General features: G+C 36.3%; 1 protein-coding gene and 1 pseudogene across 3 annotated transcripts in view; both read right to left on the bottom strand.

Moving 5' to 3' along the window:
• Window positions 1–431: 431 nt before the first annotated feature.
• Window positions 432–26,268, bottom strand: part of CNTN5 (contactin 5) — a 1,343,675-nt gene continuing 1,317,838 nt past the window's right edge. For all 3 annotated transcript variants that reach the window (XR_012422789.1, XM_005579428.4, XM_065528914.1), the window contains 4 exons: window positions 19,408–19,594; window positions 18,852–18,964; window positions 8,793–8,961; window positions 432–3,221 (listed from right to left, as the gene is read on the bottom strand). Coding sequence is in view for 2 of the 3 variants with exons in the window: in XM_005579428.4 (XP_005579485.3) it covers window positions 3,118–3,221; window positions 8,793–8,961; window positions 18,852–18,964; window positions 19,408–19,594 (573 nt within the window). In the remaining variant the exon portion in view is untranslated. The remainder of the gene's footprint in view (window positions 3,222–8,792; window positions 8,962–18,851; window positions 18,965–19,407; window positions 19,595–26,268) is intronic.
• Window positions 22,310–23,387, bottom strand: LOC141408404 (replication protein A 32 kDa subunit pseudogene; annotated as a pseudogene).

Genomic DNA, 26,268 nt, shown 5'->3' with positions numbered 1-26,268 from the left:
AATCATTATAATGTGATTATTGGTATAGTTGAGATGTATAACGGGGTTAAGGGACAAAAAAAGAGTCAATGCCTATGAGAATTGTACCTAGAATAGATTGGGATTAACTGTTTATAATAAAAGCAGAAGTATGCATTTAGCAAATTATTTATGAAACTGACTTAATGTAGTCTCTTTTCCTGAAAAGAAAATAATGAGTTTAACCCTGAACTTATCCCATCTGTATTTGCTTCATTTCTTGTTTTATTTTTTGATATAGCTTCAAATTTTCAAGTTGGGTCTTCCATGGACATTTCTGGAGATTTTTGAACCTAAAATCATAACAGCATAACATAATGATATTTCAGTGTTAAAATCAGACCATAATCATTGGCATTCTGTGCTCTGCATAAAATAAATAATGTCATTCATATAGTTGACAGGAGAAAAGATAAAAGTCAATAAAAAGAGAATTATTTATTAAAAAGATCTAATGTTACAAGAACAGTACACAGAACTATTATTTGACTGTGCCTTCCACATGGTATATACCTTATATATAGTATATATACAGATCGTACACAGTATATTTAACAGTTTGACATGGGGTCCACAGTACCTTCATTTGGGTATGCAAAACTTTTGCTTTCATGAAATTTCGTATTATAAGGACTGTTGCTTTCTTCATATTCAATTGACATTATACAAAAATACAGTCTCTTTAGTGATTTAAGACTGTGGTTACTATCCCATAGAAGAAAAAATTCAGTACTGTAGCTGAAAAATAATGTACCTTGATAAGAATGCTCTTCTGATTTCTACAAAGTAACAGATATGTAGCACATAAGTACATAAACATTGAAAACCTGTTTTCTAAATAGGTTTATGATGCAAAATACATATTCTGTGTATGTTAAGTAAAAACATTCCATATCTCTGATTCCTGTAAGAATACAACATCAGACATTCTACGTGTAAATACTCTGTCAGATATGTACCATCCGTCAGCTAATTAAAAATATTGGTTAAATTTGTCATTTTATTTGTTTAATATTTTACTGGGCTTTGCTTTCTGAGAGTGTAAGTAAGAAGTTGATTCTTAAAGTCCTTCACTAAATCTGGTTTACATCACCATGGAAAATGAAGACAATGGCTTGATTCATGAAATACATAAAATTATTTTGCATTAAAAATATTCTTTCTGCCTTTTTTTTTCCAGATGCACAATTCATTCATGAAAGTTACACTATACTTGGGAGAGCTCATGTTTTGTCAGCTAACCAATTAAGCATCCCTGTTTTTGCAAAGTCCAAAGTCCAGCTTCTCCCACTTTAAAGGAGGTGTTCAAGAAAGGCTACTTAGTCATAATTACTTACTTACAGGCTTAAATATTTACCATCTGTAGTACTTATTATAATATCTATTGACCGAGTCTTTCTTTTAACTCATTTCTTATTTGTTTAGGGTGTCTTACATAATTTTCCCCCAAGAGAATATGTAACCTACATACAGACTTTTCCTGTGGCTCTGAAACTATTATTTTAGGATGTTGAGAACAGAAACTTCAATCACTCCTCTGATTCTACAAGGATTAACCTTGAGAGCTAGCAATTTGAGCTCCATATTGTTTCATTTTGCTTGTTATTAATGAAGCAAATACAATTAACAAGTTTAAAGTATATAAAATTATAAAACTATTTTTTGTTCTCATGTTAACATCACCTATAAAACCATAATTTTTCCAGGCTCTTCTCTGGCATATGACTTTGCAGTAACTGTCCTTTCCTGCATTTGCATGGGTATGATGCCAACTCTGGCACATTCTCATGTTTGTTAGAACTTCTTTAAGATATCTTCAAGTAGAAAATTTTCATCTCGTTTTCCAACAGCTCTCTAAGATCTCTCAGGCTCAAGTTGACTCTTCGAAATAGCAAATAAGGATTACTTCCCAAGCCACAGAATCAAACAGTGCATAGCTGGCTAGACTAGCTGAATCCCTGTACTGATGCCATGTTTCCACAGCTTAATTAAAAATTCAGTTTATCCAAGAGAGACTGTCTTTATTTTACTAGTTGATTTTATCAGTGGTATGTGATGCATGGAACTGTTTCTAAAAATCAAAATTTATTTGTTATGCTTGAACCATTTTAATCTACAGACTATGCATAATTATTTGCACAACACATTTTCATTGTCCTTAAAATTTTTGCAAAATTTTGCAATTAGAAGAAAACCTTGGACCTACTTCAACATCTGCTTTGGCAGTAGGTAAAGAAATGGAAACGCTGTGTCCCATACTCTTCTCATTTTTAAGTTAGCACCCATGGCAGCATGTCTGCAGTTTTTAGTGATCATATTTTTTGGTGATGTTAAACCATCTTTTATTATTAAAAATAAATATTTATTTTATTTGCTGCTAGATAACATAGTACTTTATGAAAAACAATAGCACTAAAATTCATTTGGACTCAGTTTCTATTTATCTTGCACTAATGTAAATGGCTTATTCCCTACCCTAATAACTTGCTCTAGGGGTGCATATAGAATAGCATATTGACAAATCTTGCTATTTCACTATGCAATCATACAATATTTTTCAAGAAAATTTTTGTGTACTTATCTTATAATGGACCACATCACTGAAGCATTTTTCATATTTCCTGCTGGTTTGGAAATTGAGATATTCAGCCAAAGGGAAAATGAAAAACACTGAACTCAGTCTTAAGCAAACTTTTCATTCTCACTTTTGCATTTGTCTTAAAACAGATCTGCTAAAGGCCAGTTACTTAACAAATGGATGGCACACACTCGTAGTCATAGATATAAAATAAAATCCAAACATATTAAAAAAGTAAAGAATACATTTGACAGAAATTACCTTTGCTTACAAAAATTCATTACATACAATCTGCATATTTTTTACTGGACTAAGAACTGTCCTCTCCATTTACAAAAACCAAAGAGAAACCTGATGGATAAGTAATATTTCCCCCCTAACCTCCTGTGAGTTCACCATGTATAGTTCCAAGTTTTTAAAGCTCAAGCTCATCTCAGGATCCTGGTTCTCCACTTATACTACACTCTATTCACTGCTGTTATCAAGCTAAAGCGAACAAAAGCAAATTAAGTCAGGGGTTTTCACCAGGAGGCTGAAGGAATCATCAATGCCAAGAGCAACGTGACTGATGATGAAGATGTGGAGAGAGTGTGAAGGGTCGACTGAGCACTTGTGATTTTTCCACCTGTGAAAAAAAAAAGCATCAAATGGAGCAAATTATTTTGGTTTTGCTTGAGCTAGGCCAGAATTGCTTTTAGTATGTAAGACTAATGAGTGCAAGATTGGTCCTGTTTCTGATAAGAGTGTTCTTTGTATTTATAAAATCAGACATTATCTGAGGTTCCCAAAGTTATATAGAAGGGACAAGGATATATGAGATATTGTATTGAAAAGGTGATGTCATGTCTAACAAACACATCCAGTCAGGAGATTTAATTTTCACCAATGATGAAAATATTCCAAATTCAGATATAAAAATAAAATAATTTTGATAGTGCACAGTTCGGAAAATGGAGCAAAAATAACAAAAGCTTGTGGCAATATGAATTCCTAATTTACAGTCATGAGCTGCATAATGACATTTCAGTTCACCATGGACTACATATTTGATGGTGGCCCCGTGAGATCATTATGAAACATTGTGAAACAATGTGAAACATTCCTATTGCCTAGTAATGTTGTAGCAATTATAACATTGTAATGCAATACGTTACTCAGATATTTGTGGTGATGCTGGCGTAAACAAACCTGTTCTGCTAGTTATATGAACGTATAATGTACAGTATTTAATTGATAATGGTAACAAATGATACCTGTTATTTGGCTTATGTATTTACTATTTTTTTTTTTTTTTGAGATGGAGTCTTGCTTTGTCGCCCAGGCTGGAGTGCGGTGGCGCCATCTCGGCTCACTGCAAGCTCCGCCTCCCGGGTTCACGCCATTCTCCTGCCTCAGCCTCCCGAGTAGCTGGGACTACAGGCGCGCACCACCAAGCCCGGCTAATTTTTTGTATTTTTAGTAGAGACGGGGTTTCACTGTGTTAGTCAGGATGGTCTCGATCTCCTGACCTCGTGATCCGCCCGCCTCGGCCTTCCAAAGTGCTGGGATTACAGGCGTGAGCCATTGCGCCCGGCCCTGTATTCACTATTCTTTTAGTAATTATTTTAGTGTACTCCTACTTACAGAATAACAGTTAACTGTAAAACAACTTCAGGCATGTCCTTCGGAAGGGCTTCCAGAAGGAGGCATTATTATCACAAGAGATGATAACTCCATGCGTATTATTGCCCCTGTAGACCCTCTAGTGAGACAGGATGTGGATATGGAAGACCAATATTGATGATTCTGACCTAGGGCTAAGCCTACACTAATGTGTATATTTGTGTCTTAGTTTCTAACACAACAGTTTAAAAGGAAAATAATATAAAATAAAATAAAAATATTAAAAAGTTTATAGAACACAGATATAAAGAAAATGTTTTTTACATCTGTATTATGTATGTGTTTTAAGTGTTACCACAAAAGAGATAAAAAGTTAAAAAATTTAAAAAATTTATAAAGTAAAACAGTTACAGTAAGCTAAGTTTAACTTATTAGAGAAAAAATTGATTTTATAAATGTAATATAAATATTGCCTAAATATACAGTGATTATAAAGTCTACGACAGTGTACAATAAAGTCATAGGCCTTCACATTCACTTGGCAATCACTCAGTGACTCACCCAGAACTTACAACCCTGCAAACTCTGTTCCTGTTAAGTGCCCTATAGAGGTACACCATTTTTTATCTTTTATACTGACTGTATCTTTACTGAATTTTTCTATGTTTAGATACACAAATAGCATTGTGTTACAATTACCTACAGTATTCAGTGCAGAATCATGTTGTGTATATATATGGCCTAGGAGCAATAGGCTATACCATATGCCTTAGGTACGTAGTAAGCTATACCATCTAAGTTTGTGTAAGCATACTCTATGATGTTCACACAGTGAAATTGCCTAAGGATGCATTTATCAGAACTTACCCTCTTCATTAAGAAATACATGACTATGATTACTCTAGTAAATTTTAAAATCTAATAACATTATTTTATTTACTGAATTTATTGATGTGTCCTTGATTGACTGTTTCAGTTGAGTGAGCTTAAATTCTAGGTTCTCATGCCAAACTTCGCAAAACATGGTGATCTTTCATTACTCTTTCTTACACCCAGGAGAGGTTCTTTTATGAGACTAAAACATTGTATGCAGCTAATATATTAGAATCGCTTTGGGATTAAACTGACTGATCCAAGGTTGATTAGTCTGAAGTAGTTTTAATAGCCCTACATAACCACAAACGAAATGACTTTTAGATATTAACTTCAGGAACGGTTCTTCAAGCCAGAAGCCTTCTGAAGCATCATGATCATAATTGATTATTTAATAAACGCTTATTGTATGTCACATACTGTACAAAGCCTTTTATATATGTTATCTTAATTGATCCTCATAACATTCCTATAGGGTAAATACAATTATTTATTCCCCTCTTGCAGATGGAGCTGGGGCTTAGAAAGGCTGTAAACTTGCTTAAAGTAATTGAGGTAGGAGTTAGTGGATTTAGATACTTGTGTATTTTCTCTTAAAACAATGATTGGCCTTAGTTAAAACCCTAATAATAATAATATAATCTACTACCCAATTGCTGAAATCTTCTGTCAAGGTAATCCTCTCTGGCTAGACTGAGTGTAATGGGATTTGGGGGGTAATTTTAGTTGCAAAGATAGAGTCTGAATTTATTTTCTTGATACTTAAGAGCCAGAGAATAATTTGGTAAACACACACATGCGCGTGCGTGCACACACACACACACACAAATGCAAAAACCAGTAAGTCTTTGAAAACTTTTACAGCTAATACACTACTGGAACTTATCAATCAACATATTGGAGAATGTTGCATATATTTCAACTTGTACAAAATGGGGTTATTGTGAAGCATATAGCCACTGTGAACCATAAGAAAGGCAAGATGACAAGAATCACTGGAGTCGTATGTGCATGCTTAATAAATAAAAAATGTGAAAACATCCTTTCTAGCTATTGGGAGTGGCTGCATCTTAATTTACATGACACTTTTATAAAAATATCTCACTTTCAGAATGCTAAGTAGGGTCTGTATCTCAAATTCCAAATACAATCTACAAACTAAAACATATTAATGTGATATAGCAAAACAATCCCACAAAACAACAGAAAGAACAATATTAGACTAAGTTCTAGCCTCAGCTATAAAACTAACTAGCTGTTTCACCTGAGAAAGTCATTTGATATCTTAGGCATTTGGTTTTCACAATGTGATAAAAATGAAACCAATCATGACTCAGGGTCTGAGTCTAAGGTAGACAATAGTGTAAGAGTTTCCTCTATTGAAACTCAGGAAGTGGGTTGCACTGGCCAAAATGTTATTAACTGAAATATAAAAGTTGATAATTTTTTTCTTGGCATAGAAGTTACAATTTAAAATATCAATGGGAGAATTAAGATATCATAAGTACTTCCAAGGTTGAGGCTGATCTTATTCAGATAATACTACAGAATCTGATTGTGTTAGAGTTGAAAGTAACCTTAGAGAGTCAGAGAAGAATAAAATACCTAACTCAAAAGTTTGCTGGAAAGATAAAATAATATATAGAAAACACTTAGTTTAGTGCCAGGAACACGATGAGGCCTCAGTAAATGCTCACTGTATTGCTGTCTAGGAATTTGACGTGCTGAAGCAAGAGGAAGGTTGTCGTATATTTTGCTTTTCAGGAAACAGTCTTTTAAGATGCTCTTGAAAATTCAGCTCCCTCATCTGAACAGTTCAATTGTGAAATAATTAATGCGGAGATATTATAACTGTTCTTGCTGTTGAAACTATACTTTCATAAATGAATCATAAAGCATATTAAATTTTCATGTGACCACAATAAAATTTAAATTCTTAAATCTTTCCACCAGAATTTCTGAAAAAGTCAGATTTCTCCCATCTTATGTTTTGTATTTTTAACTAGTCATTTAAATATACTTTTAGGTGTACTGAAAAGTCATGAGACTAAGGAATTCACCCGGATTCCTTAAATGTTGACAGTTTATCATTCTCGCTTTATTATTATTTCTATACATACATCCATTTTTCTGAAACATTTGAAATGAAATTTCAGATATGATGTGCCTTTTCCTCTAAATATGTTAATGTATAGTTCCTAAAAATAAGGCTTTTAACAATATAACCACAGTACAGTTTAAAAAAAAAATAATGTTGATGTAATATCTAATTTACAGTTATGCAAATCTTATCAATTATCAATAATGTTCCTTATCCTGTATTTTTATGTGAGACCTTATCAAGTATCATAACTGGCAGCTAAATTATGAAGACACATGGACATATAGAGGGGACCAGCACACACTAGGGTTTATCAGAGGGTGGAGGTTGGGAAGAGGGAGAGGATCAGGAAAAATAACTAATGGGTACTAGGGTAAATACCTGGGTGATGAAATAATCTGAACAACAAAACCCCATGACACAAGTTTAACTGTGTAACAAACCTGCACATGTACCCCTGAACTTAAAAAGTTAAAAAAAATTATCAAGTATTACGTCAATAGCTTTTCCTCAAAGTTCCAGTCTGTTTCATTCTTTTCTGCACTGTATTTATCTCCCATTTCATGGTGGCATAAAAGAAATCATAAGCAATGCCTCTGGTCTGATTTCAAGTTGATGAATAAGTTAAATAGCACAGGGCCACATACAGAGCATGACGGGACACTTCCCTGTAGGTTGATAATTCTGCTTGGGAATGATTGCTCAACAAATGATGTTCCTAATTACCCACTAATTGTAATGAGAAAATGTTATATAATGTTCTCACAAAATTGTCTAATCCTTTTAAAATTAGAAATTTGCATATCTAAATCTTTGCTGCTTTTTTTGACTACCTCTATGAAATGGTTACTTTCTTCTAAATTTCTAAAATCTCGCTTCCTTTAATCAGTTTTTCCTTTGCTTATATAATAATGATGGTGGTAGTGAAGATACGTGGTTTTGGTAAACAATCATACCCAGGTCTTGATCCTGGTTCTGAAACTTAGTAATAGTGTGGTCTTAGGCAAGTTACTTAAACATTTTCTGCAAAACAGTAAAAATGTCACCTATCTCATATGATTGTTACTAAAATTAGATGATGTATGTAAAGCACTTTTGACCATGCCTGACATATAATAAGGGTCAGTGAAAGCTAGCAATTATTAATATTGCTAATAATAATGTTCAATAAAATTTATAATTTGTTTGGAAATCAATAAATATGACCAAATTTTAATTTTAAAAGCTTCCCTTTAAACTCCTTATTTTCTAACAATAAAGGCAATCAAAACAACAGAAACGTAGGTATGTCAAAACCAGTGTAATATCAGTTTAAAAGCCATACTCCAAAAACCAAATGGCCAGCAAGGTACTACTTGAGACCAGGATAGGCAAGGACATTTCACAAATCAGTACATTCTAATGAAAATGTCAACTCCTTTCTAGATTTGTAGAAATTCTGCAATTGTGAGCAGATTACTATGGTTCATATTAATCAGAAGATAATATAAAAATCAGAGAGGAGAAACCCCTCAAAATCTCTGAACCATGAAATCTATCACATCCTCAATTTTGAGGAGTTTCATACCATCTTGTAATTGTTGGTTGTCAGCAAATTAAACCTACTATGTCAAAACTCACCTGAATATGATGGTACCCTAATTTGAGAACTAGCTGTTCCATCTCCTCCTTCACTATATGCTCGAACTTCAATAATGTAGATTCCAGCATCTGGGAGTGGTACTACTGCTTGAAGTTTCTGTGTTTCAATAACTTGGCTGTTGCTGTGACCCTCTTGCCTATAAAAAACCTATGAGTAACAACAGAGGTTTAGACATTTGATATGAAAGATTACAAATGCACATTGACTACCTACTGAGCACCACATTCTGAGATAAGCACAAGAAGCTTACAGTTTAGACAGATACACAAGCAAATGTAATGCATGTGCAATGTACTGCAGTAGAAGTATACAAAAGGGCCATGGAGGTACAGAAGAGAGTTTAATTTTGTCTAGGGGTTTAGTGAAGGCCTTCCAGAGGAAGTGATGTCTGAACTACATATTTAAATATGATACAGTGGACCACTTGGATAAAGGGAGGAGATTTCCAGAAAGAGATAAGATAAAATGAATAACTACATCTAAGCAATAAGGAACAATGGCATGAGGGTAGGGAATGGAGAGGGGATATATGGGAATAGCGAGGAATGAGGCTAGAGAAGTAGGTAGAGAGGAGGCAGATCATGGAGAGTCTGTTATGCTTGGTTATTGAAATGAACAATATTGTAAGGGAGTTTAGAAAGCTCATCTTCAAATAGTTTGAAAGGAGTAAAGAGAAAATTTGTTAAACATATAAATAATAAATCCTTAACAATGTAGGAAACAGTTGAAAGTGAAAATTTTATTTTTTAAATTTTTACTTTTATAGTGGTTTGCTTTTTGGTGAAATCAGCATTTGGATACACTGTGTAGCAAGGCTAAAGCTTTTTAGACATCTGTTGTGGTATCATAATTAAACATGCATGCACGGAAAACAGAATTTTGGAACTGCAAATCAGGACACAGGATAATCCTTTGTTTACATATTAAAAAATGACGTCCATAAAGTTTAGGTGACTCGTACAAGACCATGTGGCTAGTTAGGGTAGAAATCTCATCAGAAGATTTATATTTGATAATCACTTCAGAGCTATTTTACTATATTGTACTATTACTTATGTGCCTCCAAAAATAGTCAAGTAAAATTTGTTTGGTATAGTCAAGTAGCAGCAGTTAAGATGTGTTTAAATGTATTTTTATTAGGTTTATTCTTTTTTGTGCTTTTTCATAATTGGTGTTGTAAGTGTGTAATGGAAAGAAAAATGGCTTTGTATTCATACAGATCTGGATACAAAACAACTTCCTACAAACATAGCAAAAGAAAACGAAATCTCCTATACCGTCCTGGCTTGGACAATTTGGGCAAGTTACTAACTTTTGTAACTTCAATTTATTCTACTGTATGGTAGAGATAATAATAACAATTTTAGGGTTTTTAGGGGAGTAAAATGAGAAAGTGCATGTAGACTACCTAGCACAGGACCTGGTGCGTGATAAGCTTAATAAGAGAAAGCTACTCCTTCTGTTGCCATCATTGTTTATTCACCGTTAAAGGGTTGGTATTTCAAGTGCATCATACAATATGAACTGACTTGGGAAATTAGACAAAAATCGATATATCTTTTCTTATGGAAAATGTGTTTTGAGTTTGAATTAACTTACACACAAAAAACCCAAACAATTCTTTAGAGAAACAGTATTTCCACATATTGAAGCTTGCGTGTACTTGATCCCTCTGAATTCTAGTAATAAACGATCCCTCCATTTCACTTCCTTTTTTTTTTTTTTTTTCATTTAATTTTAAATCCGCTTCACGTTCTTGGGAAGGAAGTGAATTCTCCATTTAAGTGTGATGTGCAAAAATGGCATCTATTGAAATCCTTATTATAAAGGATGCTATAGTCTCAGTGTAAATGCAAGTTGATAACAGTATCACCAAACATTTACTGGACATCTCATGCAGGCCGGGCATGAGTGCTACATACTGGCATCATAGAATAAGATCACATGGTTATGGTCTTCCTGGCATTTATAGTCTAATATTGAAGGAAGACAAACAATGCAATGAAGCATAGTATGTACTGCAGTGGGAAATATATTTGATATTATAGTAATGCACAAAGTGGGTACTTAGTCAAGATTGGGGAAATCGGGAACACTTCCTGGAGGATGCCTTAAGCAGCTTTTGTCTTAAAATGTGACAAATATATCTGTATTTATGCTTTTGATTTGCATGGAGCATCGTGATGAATTAGAATTCTGATCATGTGAGGTAATTGGAAAGCAAATTTATGGGAATGGGAAAGTATGTAAATTGGTGAGGATTGGCAGGAGAGTGACTATTTTAGAGGACACTGTTATTATGATTCAATAAATTACAATTCTTATGACAAAGAAAAATACATCCAGCAATGCATATCTAATGTTGTAGAGTTGAAGAAAAATTTGTGGATCAGTTGAGATTTAGGATTAAAAGGTAAAGACAGGGAAAAAAATCAGTGGTATCAAAAGGAGTCTGAGATTAAGTGTGGCCTTTTAGCAATATATCCAGGGAGATGGAGTGCTAAACATATATGTAGATCTACTAAGTGAAAAGATACTTTAAATTAATAGTTAATCTTCAGTGCTTTAGAGAATATTGGCTTATTTAAAAATCCTGATTTAGAAAAGACGAATGAGAATGAGAACTGTGAGAAGGTTAAGGAGTTATCAAGACATGTAAAAAATAGTTATTGACAGTAAGGAGTCCAGTGAGTTCTTAGAGAATATGGACATTCATAGATTGACAGTTGCAATGACAGCTATGTTTATGTATAAAGGAAATTGTGTAATGTATTGTGTCAAGGCTATTCTCAAATTTTGGTATTAAAAAAAAACGGAGAGCAGTGGGTTATCCAAAGAGATGATCCTAAATAGAAAATGTGGTATTGCTATTCTCAAAAGCTTGATCTGGAAATGGCTATTCTATATGTTTGATGGTAGTAGAATATTGAGGTGAGTGTGCTAAACATATAACAGAATAAAGTTTTGCTGGTTATACCCAAAGTACTCCTGAGAAGGATGGCTCATATTAAGAGAAAAGCCTATTCCTCTACTGAGCATCTTGGAAACAGTTGATGGGTACAACTGCCCTTCATAAAACAGGGTGAGGAATCTACAGCCTCAGTCACAATGGGGTGGGTAGGAAGGAGTCCGTACGACAATGGAAGTTAGATAAATAGAAGCTGGGAGACACAGTTTCAGTGAGAGAAGTCACTGCATGAAGGTTGGCTGAACACAGTTACAACGACAAGACTTTCTTTTGGGCCCTTTGCAGATGTTTGCTTGTATGTTGTTCCTTTCTAACTCTATCTCCCCGGCATTTTCAAAAAGTCTGCTTCATATATATGCTGGATATGACATGAACCATTTCTGTTTGAATTATTTAAAATTCTGAAAATTTTCAGGCATAAATGAATGTAAAGAGGATACTATAATGAACCTCATTTAAAAAGACTCATATATGACTTAACTTGGATGATAGGTAAATGAGGATGATAGGTAAACACAGAAAAGAAGGCTGAGTCTCATATTTAGAGTGACTCTAAGATGAAGGGGCCGGGCGCGGTGGCTCAAGCCTGTAATCTCAGCACTTTGGGAGGCCGAGACGGGCAGATCACGAGGTCAGGAGATCGAGACCATCCTGGCTAACACGGTGAAACCCCGTCTCTACTAAAAAAAAATTACAAAAACCTAGCCGGGCATGGTGGCGGGCGCCTGTAGTCCCAGCTACTCGGGAGGCTGAGGCAGGAGAATGGTGTGAACCCGGGAGGCAGAGCTTGCAGTGAGCTGAGATCCGGCCACTGCACTCCAGCCTGGGCGACAGAACGAGACTCCGTCTCAAAAAAAAAAAAAAAAAAAAAAAAAAAAAAAAAAAAAAAAAAAAAGTGAAGGAAGAGCTGCAGAATAAAAGAAATCAGAGACTAGAGTGGCTATAGACTACAGTTCCCAAGAAGCTGGAGAAATACAGGGAAGGGCCTCAAAGTTCCAGTGGGTATGTAAAACAGTATCAACCCAAGTGTACATATATCTCAGGAATCTGGAAGCTCAGCTGATATCTCAGTTGCATAAACAAATGAGAACCTCTGTTTGTATCTGATATGGTTTGGCTGTGTTCCTTCCCATATCTCCTCTTGAATTGTAGCTCCCACAATGCCCACGTTTTGGGAGGTACCTGGTGGGAGGTAATTGAATCATGGGGGCAGGTCTTTCCCGTGCTATTCTCATGATAGTGAATAAGTCTCATGAGATCTGACTGTTTTATAAAGGGGAATTTCCCTGCACAAGTATTCTCTTGTCTGCTGCCATGTGAGACATTGCTTTCATCTTCCACCATGATTGTGAGGCCTCTCTAGCCACGTGGAACTGTGAGTCCATTAAAACTCTTTCTTTTATAAATTGCTCAGTCTTGGGTATGACTTTATTAGCAGTGTGAAAATGGACTAATACAGTATTGATGGATTGTGTAATAACTAATAAACTTTGGGCCTGATTTTCTTCTATTTGCCCCAGCTTTGTAAACAGGTAAAAAGTAAAGGTGGGTGAGGGGAGGTATATGGTGAAGGGGTTGTATATCTAGGAAAGGCTATTTTCTAGATATAGACTTGAAAAACTAATAGTTTTCACTTGGATTATAGCCTGAGGTCCTGAATTCTTTCTAACTGCTTGAGTATTTTCTGAAGGGATAACAGTTTCTGTTTGTGGGGAAGAGGACATTTGCTGAAGTGAAAGCATAGCCCCTGAACATTCAGTTTTATTTTCCCTTTCACTCAAGCATAAGTCTGTGTGAAGAAAATAAGGTGGAGATAAAATGGTTGTTTTACTTTATAATCTGGGTAAAGTACTTTCATGGTGTAAAGAAAAAAAATTTCCATTTTCAAGATCATTAAAAATTATGGCTGAATATACTTTAGTCCATATGTTTCTTTTTGGCATTTCTTTAGTAACACCAGTAATGGTGAGTCTTAACATCATGTGCTACAATTAGTAAGGATTCTAGATAGAGACCCCAAATTATAGGAGTTGTATAAATAAAATGTTATTTGTTTAAAAACTTTTATTTGAAAACAATAAGTCAAGGTAGGAAAACTTTTATTTGAAGTTTTTATTTCACTTTCCCAATCATTTATAAATAATGTGTTAATAAAATAGGCAGTTGATTCTGAATTGGGGAATGTAAATACAACAGAATAAATAAAGTGACACGTTTACTGACCTGAGGAAAAGTCATAAATATGCTAAATAAATTACCAAATTGGATTCAACTTCTCAAATGGAAAGTTATTTTGAGTGGAAATAATTTGTATTATTATTTGGTACAATAGGGGGTGTCTGCAACAGATAATCCTTTCCAATACCTTGCTGGTTCTCTATGTGTCTCTGTTCCTTACTTGTTAATGGAAGGTGTGATATCTTGAAATTATTGCTATTAAATCTGAATTTCTTAAGCAAAATTCCAAGAAGCCCAGGATCTCTTAGACAATCTCAAAAATAAATCTGAAAAGTTTCACCACTAGGTACTGCTTAATGTTTATCTGAATGAATTCAATTTTAATGTGTTACCTATTGGGCAGTTATATATGGTTCAATTCCATCTATCTTTCATGATATTCTTGGTCACTTTTGAAGGCTCTGACAAGATTTTGTGGTAGGGAGACCTCTTTTTTTTTTTCCTCCTAACATCTGTTAACAAAATTTCTGTTATCATCTTTCTCTGGTAATATCTGGTAGTTATATATGTTGCTGACACCTCAATGTCCGAAATTGAGTAAGAAAGTAAGATCTGTGATGCTATGGTTTTAATGTGTCCCCTGCAAAATCCAGGTGTTGCCAATGTGATAGTATTCAGAGGTGGGCCTTTAACAGGTGATTACATCATAAGGACTTCTCCCCTCATGAATAGGATTAATGCTCTTATAAAAAAGTCTTCTCATGGCTGTTGCCCCTTTTGCCCTTCTGCCTTCTGCCAAGTGAGGACACAGTGATCCTCCCCTCTGGGGGATGTAGCTTTCAAGGCACCATTGTGGGAACCAAAATTGGACCCCCATCAGACACAGAATTTGCTGGAGCTTTGATCTTGGCCTTCAGAACTGAGAGAAGTAAATTTTTATTTTTTGTCAATAACCCAGTCCCAGATACCTGTTATAGCAGCACAAAAGGACTAAGACAATGCTTTCTTAGACAATGGGTGGCTCAAATGTCGAACTCTACTGTTTTATGCTACTTCTGTAGTTTACTTTTCAAGACTTTATTAATGTAAGCTTTACAATTTTATAATGTACTGATATACATTTTTATAGTGTTCTTATATTCCATGGAAAATGGCAAAATAACTTTTAAAATTCCTAGAAGTATCAATGCATTTATTTGCCTGAAAGGAGTTCAACTACTAAAGATTAAAGGGCACTGTATTATTCCATTATATGATTTACTTTTTTACATTTTTTATTGATACATACTGAGGTACATATCTTCAGGGTAATATGATAATTTGATACATTTGTATCATGTGTAAAGATCAAATCAGGGTAATTGGGTTATCCATTACCTTAAATATTTATCTTTTTTTTTACGCTAAGAACACTCAAATTATTCTCATCTAGCTATTTTTAAGTATACAATAGATTATTAACTATATCACCCTTCTGATCTATCAAACACCAGATCTTATTTCTTCTATCTTATAGTGTATTTGTACCCATTGATTAACCTCTCTTTGTTCCTCACTCTCCTTTCCCCTTCCTGGTCTCTGATAACCACCAGTCTCTATGAGATCCAGTTTGTAGTACATTTTTTTCAGAATATCTATCCTGTATATAGCATCTTAACTCTACGAAATAATCATTTATTACATTATTTATGCACTGAGTATATGGCAAAAAAATCCACTTTTTCCTCCACATTTATTATGTTTTAATAACTTTCACAACCTAGAAGTCTCCCAGATAAATACTTTTCTAAGTTCTTCAATCTTAAACTGGACTTAACGTAAAAGATGGAATATATAATCCCTGCATCTTAAACCTCAGGCTTTAATCCCAAGTTCTCAGCCTCAAACCTACACACAATAAACATTTCCACTGATCCTTCCTGCTTGCAAAAGTGAAGTAGTTTGCAAAGACAGCGTGAAGATTAAGTGACCTCCCTTTTTAATATTCCAATTAATTATGGAAACTCTCCCCTTCCCCGATTAGCAAGAAGTCTTCTGCCTCAAATGTTCCAAGAATCCTAGGGGCAAGTTCAGTCTTAACGGGTCAAGCCTGCCTCAAATGACCTTGTGGAAAGAGAAATGATTAGTGTCCTATGTCCCTATTTTATTAATTTTTGTAAGTGACACCCATTGTGCTTAAGAAGAGGTGGGCCGCTATTATAGTGGTGCCACTCGTGGTTGGCGGTAATTTTTGGGATGTAGTAGGAATCAAAAGGATTCCTAGTACAAAAGGCTTCTCCTTCTGAGTATCATGCCCAGCCCTGGTCATTCTATATTAGTGTGCACCTCCGGATGGTATAGTTCTTTAACTGCTGTGTGGGGATCCTTGCCAAGGGTGCAGTAGCTGCCTTCAACATCATACTCAGAAGAGGGGCTCCAAGCTTGTGTTCTCTGGGTTATAGCTCTTTAGTTTATATTCTCAGCTATTATTTCTAAATATATATTCCTGTCCCATTGGGTCTGTGTCAGGAGGAGCTTTCATCCTTGGCTGCCCTGTGAAAAACCGCCCTCTGAGGAGAATCCAAACTCTGGGTTAAGCCCAGTCCAGTCTGAAGTTCCCTTTCCCTCAGGGAGCCCTTCCTGTCAGCTGTTCTCTCAGTGGGGATTATCCCACTCTTCAGAAAGGTTCTGATAAGGTTTAGTTGCAAAGGAGAAGGTTTTGAGGTCTTATTCCATTTGTTGTCAGCAGACTCCTTCTATAAGAATCAATTCTTCCTTCTCAGGGATATAAGAAAGTGCAACCATTTCAAGAAATAAAAGGGAAAAAATATCTTTGGCAATGTGTGCCTACTTGTCATTAATTTATACATTGAAAATGGATTATGCTTGTGATTCTTCCCCCAGCAACAAGGTATTCCAACGTGACTTGTGTTATCTTTATTAAGAGGGAACTGGAGGCAACTTTTCAAGATCAGTTTCTGTGTTAAAATTTTAAAAATTTTACCTAATGAGACATGCTCCTCCAATAACAGTAAGAAACAGTATCTGTTTTTTCATGAGAACATTTTACATGCGAAGCATTTTATACAAGTTCTTCTTTAGAAAATCCTGTATAATTTGTATTATTATTGCTATTTTAGCCATTTGTGATGTTAATAAAATAAAACTGAGAAAGTTTAAACAACTTGCTCAAATTACTCAACTAGGATTTGAGCTGAAGTCTATCTAAATCAGTGGCCAGTGATATTTTTTCCTCTAAACAACAACAAATGGCAAGGTTTTGCTGGAAAAAAAAATACATATTTGATAATACACATACATAAATAACTGCATAAGACATTTCTATCTGGGCCAACATTATTCATCCATTCTAGAAACATTAGGAACAAGAAATAAGATAAAGTCATTGCCTTTGAGGACTTCAGTCTGTTTGGGGAGACAGTTATATATAAAAAGTAAGAACAATGACTGGGATAGAGGTGTCAAATGTGAACAAAGAGTAGTGGCACCCAGCCTGGGATCCCTACGCCCAAGCTCAATCGAGTATTTTTCTAGTTATATGGTATTTCTCTATTCTCACTTGAAAGGTACTTAAACCTTATGAGCCTTCCAGTTGACCATACATGTTTATCTGGTTTTCTCTTGCATTCTACTTTGCCTCTCTAGTTTGGGATATTGTTCATTATAGTTCTAATGATTTTAGATTGATTCTTGAATGGTCCATCATATTTCTCACCTAACTGCTATCCCTAAGCATTAAACAGTATATTTGCCTAAGAGGAGAAGTTGTGAGGATATGGTCTTTTGGGGAAAGGTATAGAAAGAGAGGAGTAAGGGAATGGTATAGAAAATGACCCAACTGACCTCGCTGCAAAAGATTAAATTCAACATTCCCGATCATTACTGACGGATTTGTGTGTGTGTGTGTGTGTGTGTGTGTGTGTGTGTGTGTGCGCGCGCGCGCACGTATGTCTGTGATCTAATTATAGTAGGTAACAAATGCTAGTTTGTGTAATATAATATTAATGGAAATTAATTTAAAATATTACATTTATAACTTCGGTTTTTAGCTCCTCAAATTTTAGCATTTTATATGTTGAATACTGTGTTACCATCTCTGATAGTTGAAAACCACTTATAATGATACCTTCCAGTCTATATATTATCACTGAAATATTTTAAACTATTATACTTAACATATTTTATTACATTAAAAATATTGTGAATATTCAACTAATGATTCTGTGTGAAGTTTAATGCAACAAACAGAATGTGACATTATAGAACAAGAATTTGAAATTAAGCCAATTCAATACATAGATCACATATATTTAAAAATCAGATAACAGAGTTATTTTTCAAAAACAAACTGCACATGTTATCAAATTTCCAGATCTTACTGTCACATAACAGAATGACTGTATGTAAATGTTGGGTCTGTTTTGGAGCTTGCTGTGTCCTAGATTTTTTGTTTTCTATCTAGTGTTCTGGTCCTTGCATTTTTCTTTTCTTCTTCTGTTTCCTTGCTAATAGAAAATCTTTCCACTAAAACGAAATGGTCCTGTATTTGTCAGCTGCCAGCAAAATTAGTCTCCTGGAGGCATATGCCAGAATTCTCTGCCTAAATTCTGCTGGTCCTAATATCATGCTTCACAGAGTCATCTTCACACTATATTCAGATTTTCACTACTTTTCCTACTCCTTCCCTTTCTGTGCCTTGTGCAGTTGAAACTAATTTTGACTACCTTGGTTTCTCTATCTATAGGAAGGCTATCCTTCTAAGATATAGATAGAAAATGATTGAGAAAAAATAGGTTTGTTAATGGGTCTTTTTATGCCTTATTAATTTTCCGTCTTCATAATAACAATTTCGGAGATGAGTGTCTATGTAAAAGAGTGAAGAAATACTGACCTTGTAACCCACAACTTCAGATTCGTTGGCTAATGGTATGACGGGTTCCCAGCCCAGAGAAACCTGAGAGCCTTGCTGCTCCCACCTGAGGTTGCTAGGTGCTTGACTTGGGGCTGCAAAATAAAAAGTGAATGTGAACTGACAAGGATTCTTAAATACATTTCTTCATTTAATTCCTTGTGAGTATCTCACTGTTTTCTCCTGCTTAGTAGTTGGCTGGCAATCTAGGCTTCCTTCCAGCTAGAGTCTGATAAGGAGGGTTTTGCTCCAGAAGTGTCATTTTAATAGCTACTCTACTGAGCTTTTGAACTTGAATCCTTTTATCTCCCTTCGGTGTCAAAATCGCTTAGCCTTGTTTCACAGGAAGATAACCTTTGTCTACTCTGAATGCGAAATTTTCTGAGCTAGTTTTAGGATTCAGATCTAAGCACTGAAGCAAGACTATGAATCAAAACTCCCCTTTGACTCTGCTTATTATGCACCTCACATGGCTTTGAGAAATGTTATAAGATGTTTCCCCTTTGTCTGAAACAAACAAAAAGCCCAGGTCACTTACGGGATTTCTTGGTGGTTGCACTCACTTCACTGCTAGGTGGCCCATATCCAGCACCATTGTAAGCCCTCACTGTGAAGTGATATAATGTATTTCCTTCTAATCCTGTTAGGATGACGAAAGACTCATTCCCTCTAGTTTTGACTGTTTCTGCTGCATCTTCTTGTTCCATGTCTTTCCAGTAACCAACCTGTCAACAAATTGTCATATGGCAGGTTAATTTTAAAGCTTCCTCTGTGCTTGTGGCTGCTTGAATTTTTTCTCTTTTTTGGATGTTGCTGGAGTCCACTCATAGGAAGAAATCACTCCTATATCACCCAATTAACAGTTCTTATTAATAAGGCCAAAATACATTCCTAATTACTGTCTGCTTTGCATCTGTGTAAATTGCAGCACTACAGCAATACTCAAAAAAACAACCAAAGCTGCTACCTTGTAGCCTGGTGGCATGAAGGAGTGCAAATGCATCCTGACATTAAAGAAGAATCATTCCAAGAAATTGGAGTCCTTTTCTCTCATAGGTCATCAGAACAATTTACCATTCAAAACCATGAAACTTCAAATGAATTATCTGAATATGTGGCATCTGAATATTTCCTCTTGAGCTTCACATAAAGATGAATCACACAAGCTGTATCAGTTTAATGGAGAAGAGGTAGCAGAACACTGGATACTCTGGAGTGGTTTGAATGTAGAGAAACAGCATTGTCAGGATCTGGGGGTAGGGAGGGTCGAGGGAGGCAGAAAGGAACAGCTTTCTGTCAAAGCCCCTTTTATGCATTGAGATCATCTTTCCTGGTTAGGAGCTTATGCTAACTGGCTTCAGCAAACTCGATCCCTTTGTGAGACTCAATGACTGTCCCACAATTAAGCTAAAGCTTTACTCTGTTCAGGCACTAGAACTTAACTACCTATCAATGCAACAAAGAGTAGCTTTTTCCCCTCTACTTTGTTACTGTTGATAGAGGCAGGAGGCAGAGAAATTCTAGGCAGACAGAAATGGGTTCCCAGTGAAACTGCACCTTCAAACTGAGAAGCCTGAAACCCGTGGCCTGAAATGAGAACTATTCCTTTTTGCCCATTCTCTTCTGGTTTGTTTTTCTGAATAATGCCTTTTTACCAATCAAATCTTGCCTTCTCCAAAACTACCTATGGCCCACCCCCACCATCCTGTGAATAAACATCCCACCATCAGTCAGAAGCGATGAGAGAGGGCTGCACTTCAGAGGAGAGACAGCTTGACCTCAGGGAAGAGACAACCTAACTTTGGGGAAGGCGACCTGCCCTTCCCATCCCCTTTCCAGCTCCCCTCTCCACTGAGAGCCATTTTCATTGCTCAGTAACATTCTCCACCTTCCCCATCCTTCAGTTCGTCCATGTGATCTCATTCTTCTTGGACACCAGACAAGAGCTCAGGGCCCACTGAGTGCAGGTACCCAGAAAGTCTGTCACACCAGCCCTTTGCCCTCACCAGTGGAGGGTAGTTGCCCTATGTGATGAGGCAAGGGATCAACTGAGCTGCTAACACACAGCTGTCCACAGATGGCAGAACTAAGAGAGTGCTGTAACACTCTCTCTGGGGTTTTGGGGTCACAGGCACCCTCATCTGGGCACTGCTATGGGCCCCACACAGAGCTTGCTCCTGTCAGATGAGCTACTAACACACAGCCATCCATGGATGGTGGAGGTAAGAGAGCACTGTAACACTCCCTCTGGGGTGTCAGGGTTGCAGACACTTTCACCTGGGAACCAATGCAGGCCCCACACAGAGCTTGCTTCTGTCAGCTGAGCTTCTCACACACAGCTGTCTGGGGACAGCAGAGCTAAGAAAGCACTGTTAACATTCCCTCTGGGGCTTAGGGGTCACAGGCACCTGGCACCACCTGGGCACTACCATGAGCCCCACATGGAGATTTTTCCTGCCAGCAGTTGGACTGGCTGGCAGGATCCTGCATTTATCCATGTACACCTGTACTGACTGTGGGGTCCCATATGGAACTTATTCATGTGCTTCCTCCCACAAAGGCTTGAATGCAGCAGGCCGAGTAAATGGGGCCACCCCTGTCACAAGTCTGATGAAGGGGCTGAGAAAAATCCTGCATTATTGTGGTGAAGGTCATAAGAGAGTACTTTTTTTCCCCCCCAACTTAATTACTGTGGTGAAAATAGTAGATTACTGGACCCATTTTATCCTCCTTCGTGTTTTGTGTACTGTGGAGTCTAGAAAGCCAAACATGTTTTCCAGATTCTCTTTCAGCTAAGGGTGCTAATAGTGCTGCTATACTCTGTGGGCACTGAGAAGTTTAATTGGAATTTGGAGACATTCTGGAACATGTCTAGGATTGCCTCTTCCAGTGGTGACCATAGGAAGTCATTATAGGCTCTGATCTCAAGAATGAACATTTTGATTACCATGACATATTAAGGACCTCAACCAACCTCAGTGCTAGCTGAAAGCAAAAGGAACAAGAAATGGAAAGAAGGGGAAGGAAGTTACAAATTGCAACTACACCTTTATGAAATGAAGACCACAGTAATTAGCCACATTTTTTTCCTCGTCTTTTGTGTGTTTTTATAAATGTTAAATTACTTTAGCCTCTTCATTTCTTCTGATATTTTATATGGAGTGTGTTATTGGTAGGTAACTTTCTGATGTAGTTCCCTAAAGGAGGGGCAAGCTTTCACCATGAGATGGACAAATTGACTGATGGGACTTTCTTTTGTTCCCCCTGTTGGCAAAAGGGTTAGCACATTTTCATTTATAAAAGAGATATTTGCATTATGTTAGTATGAAACAAGCTTATTTATAACTTCCTCAAGAAATTCCAGCTTGAGTGCATCCCTGTCAATTGCCCATCTCTTTCTGACCTTCAAACAAAACAAAACAGAAGAGCAGTAAGTTTCAAAAGGATGTCGGTGGAGACCTTTTATAGATGAAACTGACTTCTAGAAGCCACCTGGCCAAATATATGCACAGCTGGAGAAAATAGACTGTGAAGCTAGGTCCAGTTGTAAAATATCTCAGGTACCCAATTAGTTCCAGTTATTCTGCATCTGTGGATTTAAAATGACCATCATCCACAGTAGAATAGATGTGCCCCTTATTGCTCAGAAAATCCATAGCTTGCTTGATTGAGGATACAGACATGCATTTGATCTGGTTCTTGAGATCCTGAAAGTTCAATCCTTCAGGTCTTGGGCAAGCCTTAATCAAATTCAACACCTGGTTTTGGGCCACAGTGAGGCCATTTGCTGGCATGAAGCTATTCCCACCAAAGTACCCTGCTTCACTCTTCCCTGGATTGCTGATAGGTGCTCTCCCTGCTGAGGGCTGGCTGTTCGCTTTGCTTAGTATCATGTGTGCATTGATCACTTCCAGAATATGTATGGTGAACTCATTCATATCCTCCAGGGACATGATCTTAAAGCTACCAGGCTCTTTTTGTTCTGAAAAGATCTCAGGTGGCCTGCCACTTTCACATATGTTTCTGGAGGAACTACAGTGTTTTCACTGCTGGTGTCATCTGTGTCAACCCACTGGCGAACATCCATGGGTGTAGCTGTCATGTCATCTATTTTGTAAACAATGTTGGTTGAAGCCTTCTCTGCATGTCTGATGATCCCCACAAGAGCGACTTGTGAAATCTCAACACTGCCAATTTTGAACACTTCATCAACCTAAGTGACAGAAAGCATCGGAGATACAGTGTGGGGTTCAATGTGCTGTACTCGGGCTCTTGATTTATTTTCTGCTTAAGAAGGCGTCCACGATCCAAAGCCTCCCGGGAACTGCGTGTATTCGCTGACTCCCCTATGAGGAGCTGCCATAGCTTTCAAATCCACTGTCCCACATGTAGGTCGTGATTCTTCGGGGAAGAGGCCGGGAGGGTTAGGTCTGGGGAAATTGCAGAACACCCCAGAACCGGGGGGCTGCCATACCACTCTAGTCACTTTTCTCTCCTTTAGTGATTCTTAAGCTGGAATTGAGGTTACACAATATTCATAAGTCACACACTATTTCTAAGGTTGAACCTACTCTTCATTTAGTTTTTCCTCGGACGTAGATTTCAACAACCCATGAACTTTGAACTATCTATGTAAAATCACTTGAAACCAAATTAAAATCATTAAAAAGATATCAATAATTAAAATTAGAGCACAGCTTATCATTTTAATACCTTCATACAATTGTTTTCTTTGTGTATCACTTCCTATTTTATATATTTAAAATAATTACACTTTTTACGTCCTGCTTTCGTTCTCTTATATAGAAATATTTTCTTATTTTAAAAATAGCATTCTATCATATGTCTATGTACCACATATTATTTAACCATTGTTGTACTGTAAAGCATTTTGATAGCCTCTAATTATTGCTCTTTTAATTAAAATGCTGCCATGGAAATATTCATATTGCTCCTTTAATTAAAATGCTGCTATGGAAATCTTCATATACCCTGTTTTCCACATATTAGATTAATTTCCCAGAATAGACCTCAGAAAGGAGATTATGGGTTCTAAAGTTGTAAAGCCAGAAGGTCTATATGTGAATTTTACTTTTGGTATTTGTAAGCCACATATAACGGGACAAGTCAGTTAACCAGTGAATCTCTGCATCTTTATTTATATAACAGAGAAAATAGTACTTCTCTCAGGCTTCCAAATGATTTTTAGAGAGCTTCCCTGCTGTTCAACTGCTTGAACCATTATTTCTTGATATTTTAACATTTCTGATTTTTATTATTTGTAAGTATAATTTTTTATCCTTCATATTATTTTGGTTTTCTGATTTTTATCTCTCAAAAATTATTTTTATTTAAAATTATAATGTACATAATATTATTATTAGTGGCAGACAGGAAGTATGAATTCTGACTCATCTAATACCTGTAGGAGAGTATAGAGACTAACCTAAATAAAGAGAATGGCTTTTTTTTTTTTTTTGAAACAGAGTCTTACTCTATTGCCCAGGCTGGAATGTAATGGCACAATCTCAACTCACTGCAACCTCCAGCTCCTGGGTTCAAGTAATTCTCCTGCTTCAGCCTCCTGAGTAGCTGGGATTACAGGTGCCTGCCACCATGCCCGGCTAATTTTTGTAGTTTTAGTAGAGATGAGGTTTCACCGTGTTGGCCAGGCTGGTCTTAAACTCCTGACCTCAAGTGATCTGCCTGCCTCGGCTTCCCAAAGTGCTGGGCAGGTGTGAGCCACCATGCCCGACCAAGGATGGTTCTTCTTAGTAGACACTCCATTTTTTCCAAAGCTGATTCTCCAAGATAATAATTATTTTAACTGTGCATATAGTATATTTGATTTTCTGGTGTGATGATTCTATGATAATCATGTCACACAATGCAGTTTCATGAGGTTATGAAATCTAAAACTCATGAGTTCTGCCATATGCAGCTGTTGATTACTGGGTGAGTTGTGAACTTTCCCCTACTTTTAAATTTTCATTCAGTCATATAAAACCATTGATTAGTTCTTCCTACGATTTTGTCTTTGCCCATCCAATTTCTTCTTAAAATATTTTTTTTTGGAGCCATTTTAGAGTCACAGCAAAATTGAAAGGAAGGTACAGAGATCTCCCATATCTCCCTGACCACTACACATGCACAACACATCTCTTATCAACTTTTTATTTTTTTTTTTACTTGTCAGGTTTTAAAAAGAATTTCTAATTTTTAGTTTTCCATTTTTTTATTTCAATAGGTTTTTTGGGAACCAGTGCTGTTTGATTATATAGATACGTTCTTTAGTGGTGATTTCTGAGATTTTGGTGCACCTATCACCCAAGCAGTGTATACTGTACCCAGTACAAGAACTTTTATCCCTTGTCACCCCCTACCATTCCCTCTGAATCCCCAAAGTCTAATGTATCATTCTTACAACTTTGCATCCTCATAGCTTAGTTTGTACATGAGTGAGAACATACAATGTTTGGTTTTCCATTCCTGAGGTACTTCACTTAGAATAATAGTCTACAATTTCACCAAGGTTGCTGTGAAGCCATTATTTCATTCTTTTTTTTTTTTTTTTTTTTAATGGCTGAGTAGTATTCCACAATGTATATACCACATTCTCTTTTTCCACTCATTGATCGATTGGCATTTGGGCTGGTTTCATATTTTTGCAATTGCTAATTGTGCTGCTATAAACATGTATGTGCAAGTATCTTTTTCATATCATGACTTCCTTTTCTCTGGTTAGATACCTAGTAGTGGGGTAGCTGGATCAAATGGTAGATCTACTTTTAGTACTTTAAGGAATCTCCACACTGTTTTCCATAGTGGTTGTACTAGTTTACATTCCCACCAACAGTGTAAAAGTATAACTTTTTCACCACATCCATGCCAACATCTATTATTTTTTGATTTTTTGATTATGGTCATTGTTGCAGGAGCGAGGTGGTATCACATTGTAGTTTTGATTGGTATTTCCCTGATCATTAGTGATGTTGAATATTTTTCCATATGCTTGCTGGCAGTTTGCATATCTTCTTTTGAGAATTATTCATGTTCTTTGCCCACTTTTTGATGGGATTGTGTATTTTTTTCTTGCTGAGTTGTTTGAGTATTTTGTAGATTCTGGTATTAGTCCTTGCTGGATGTATAGATTGTGAAGATTCTCTCCCACTCTGTGGGTTGTCTGTTAATCTGCTGATTATTTCTATTGCTGTGCAGAAGCTTTTTAGTTTAATTAAGTCCCATCTATTTATCTTTGTTTTTATTGCATTTGCTTTTGGTTTCTTGGTCATGAAGTCTTTGCCTAAGTCAATGTTTACATGGGTTTTTCTGATGTGATATTCTAGACTCTTTATGGTTTCAGGTCTTAGATTTAAGTCTTTGATCCATCTTGAGTTGA

This window comes from Macaca fascicularis, chromosome 14 (assembly GCF_037993035.2).
Source record: "Macaca fascicularis isolate 582-1 chromosome 14, T2T-MFA8v1.1".
Lineage (NCBI taxonomy): Eukaryota > Metazoa > Chordata > Mammalia > Primates > Cercopithecidae > Macaca > Macaca fascicularis.
The sequence above is the reverse complement of the archived record's forward strand: the minus strand, read 5'-3'. Positions and strand labels throughout refer to the sequence as shown.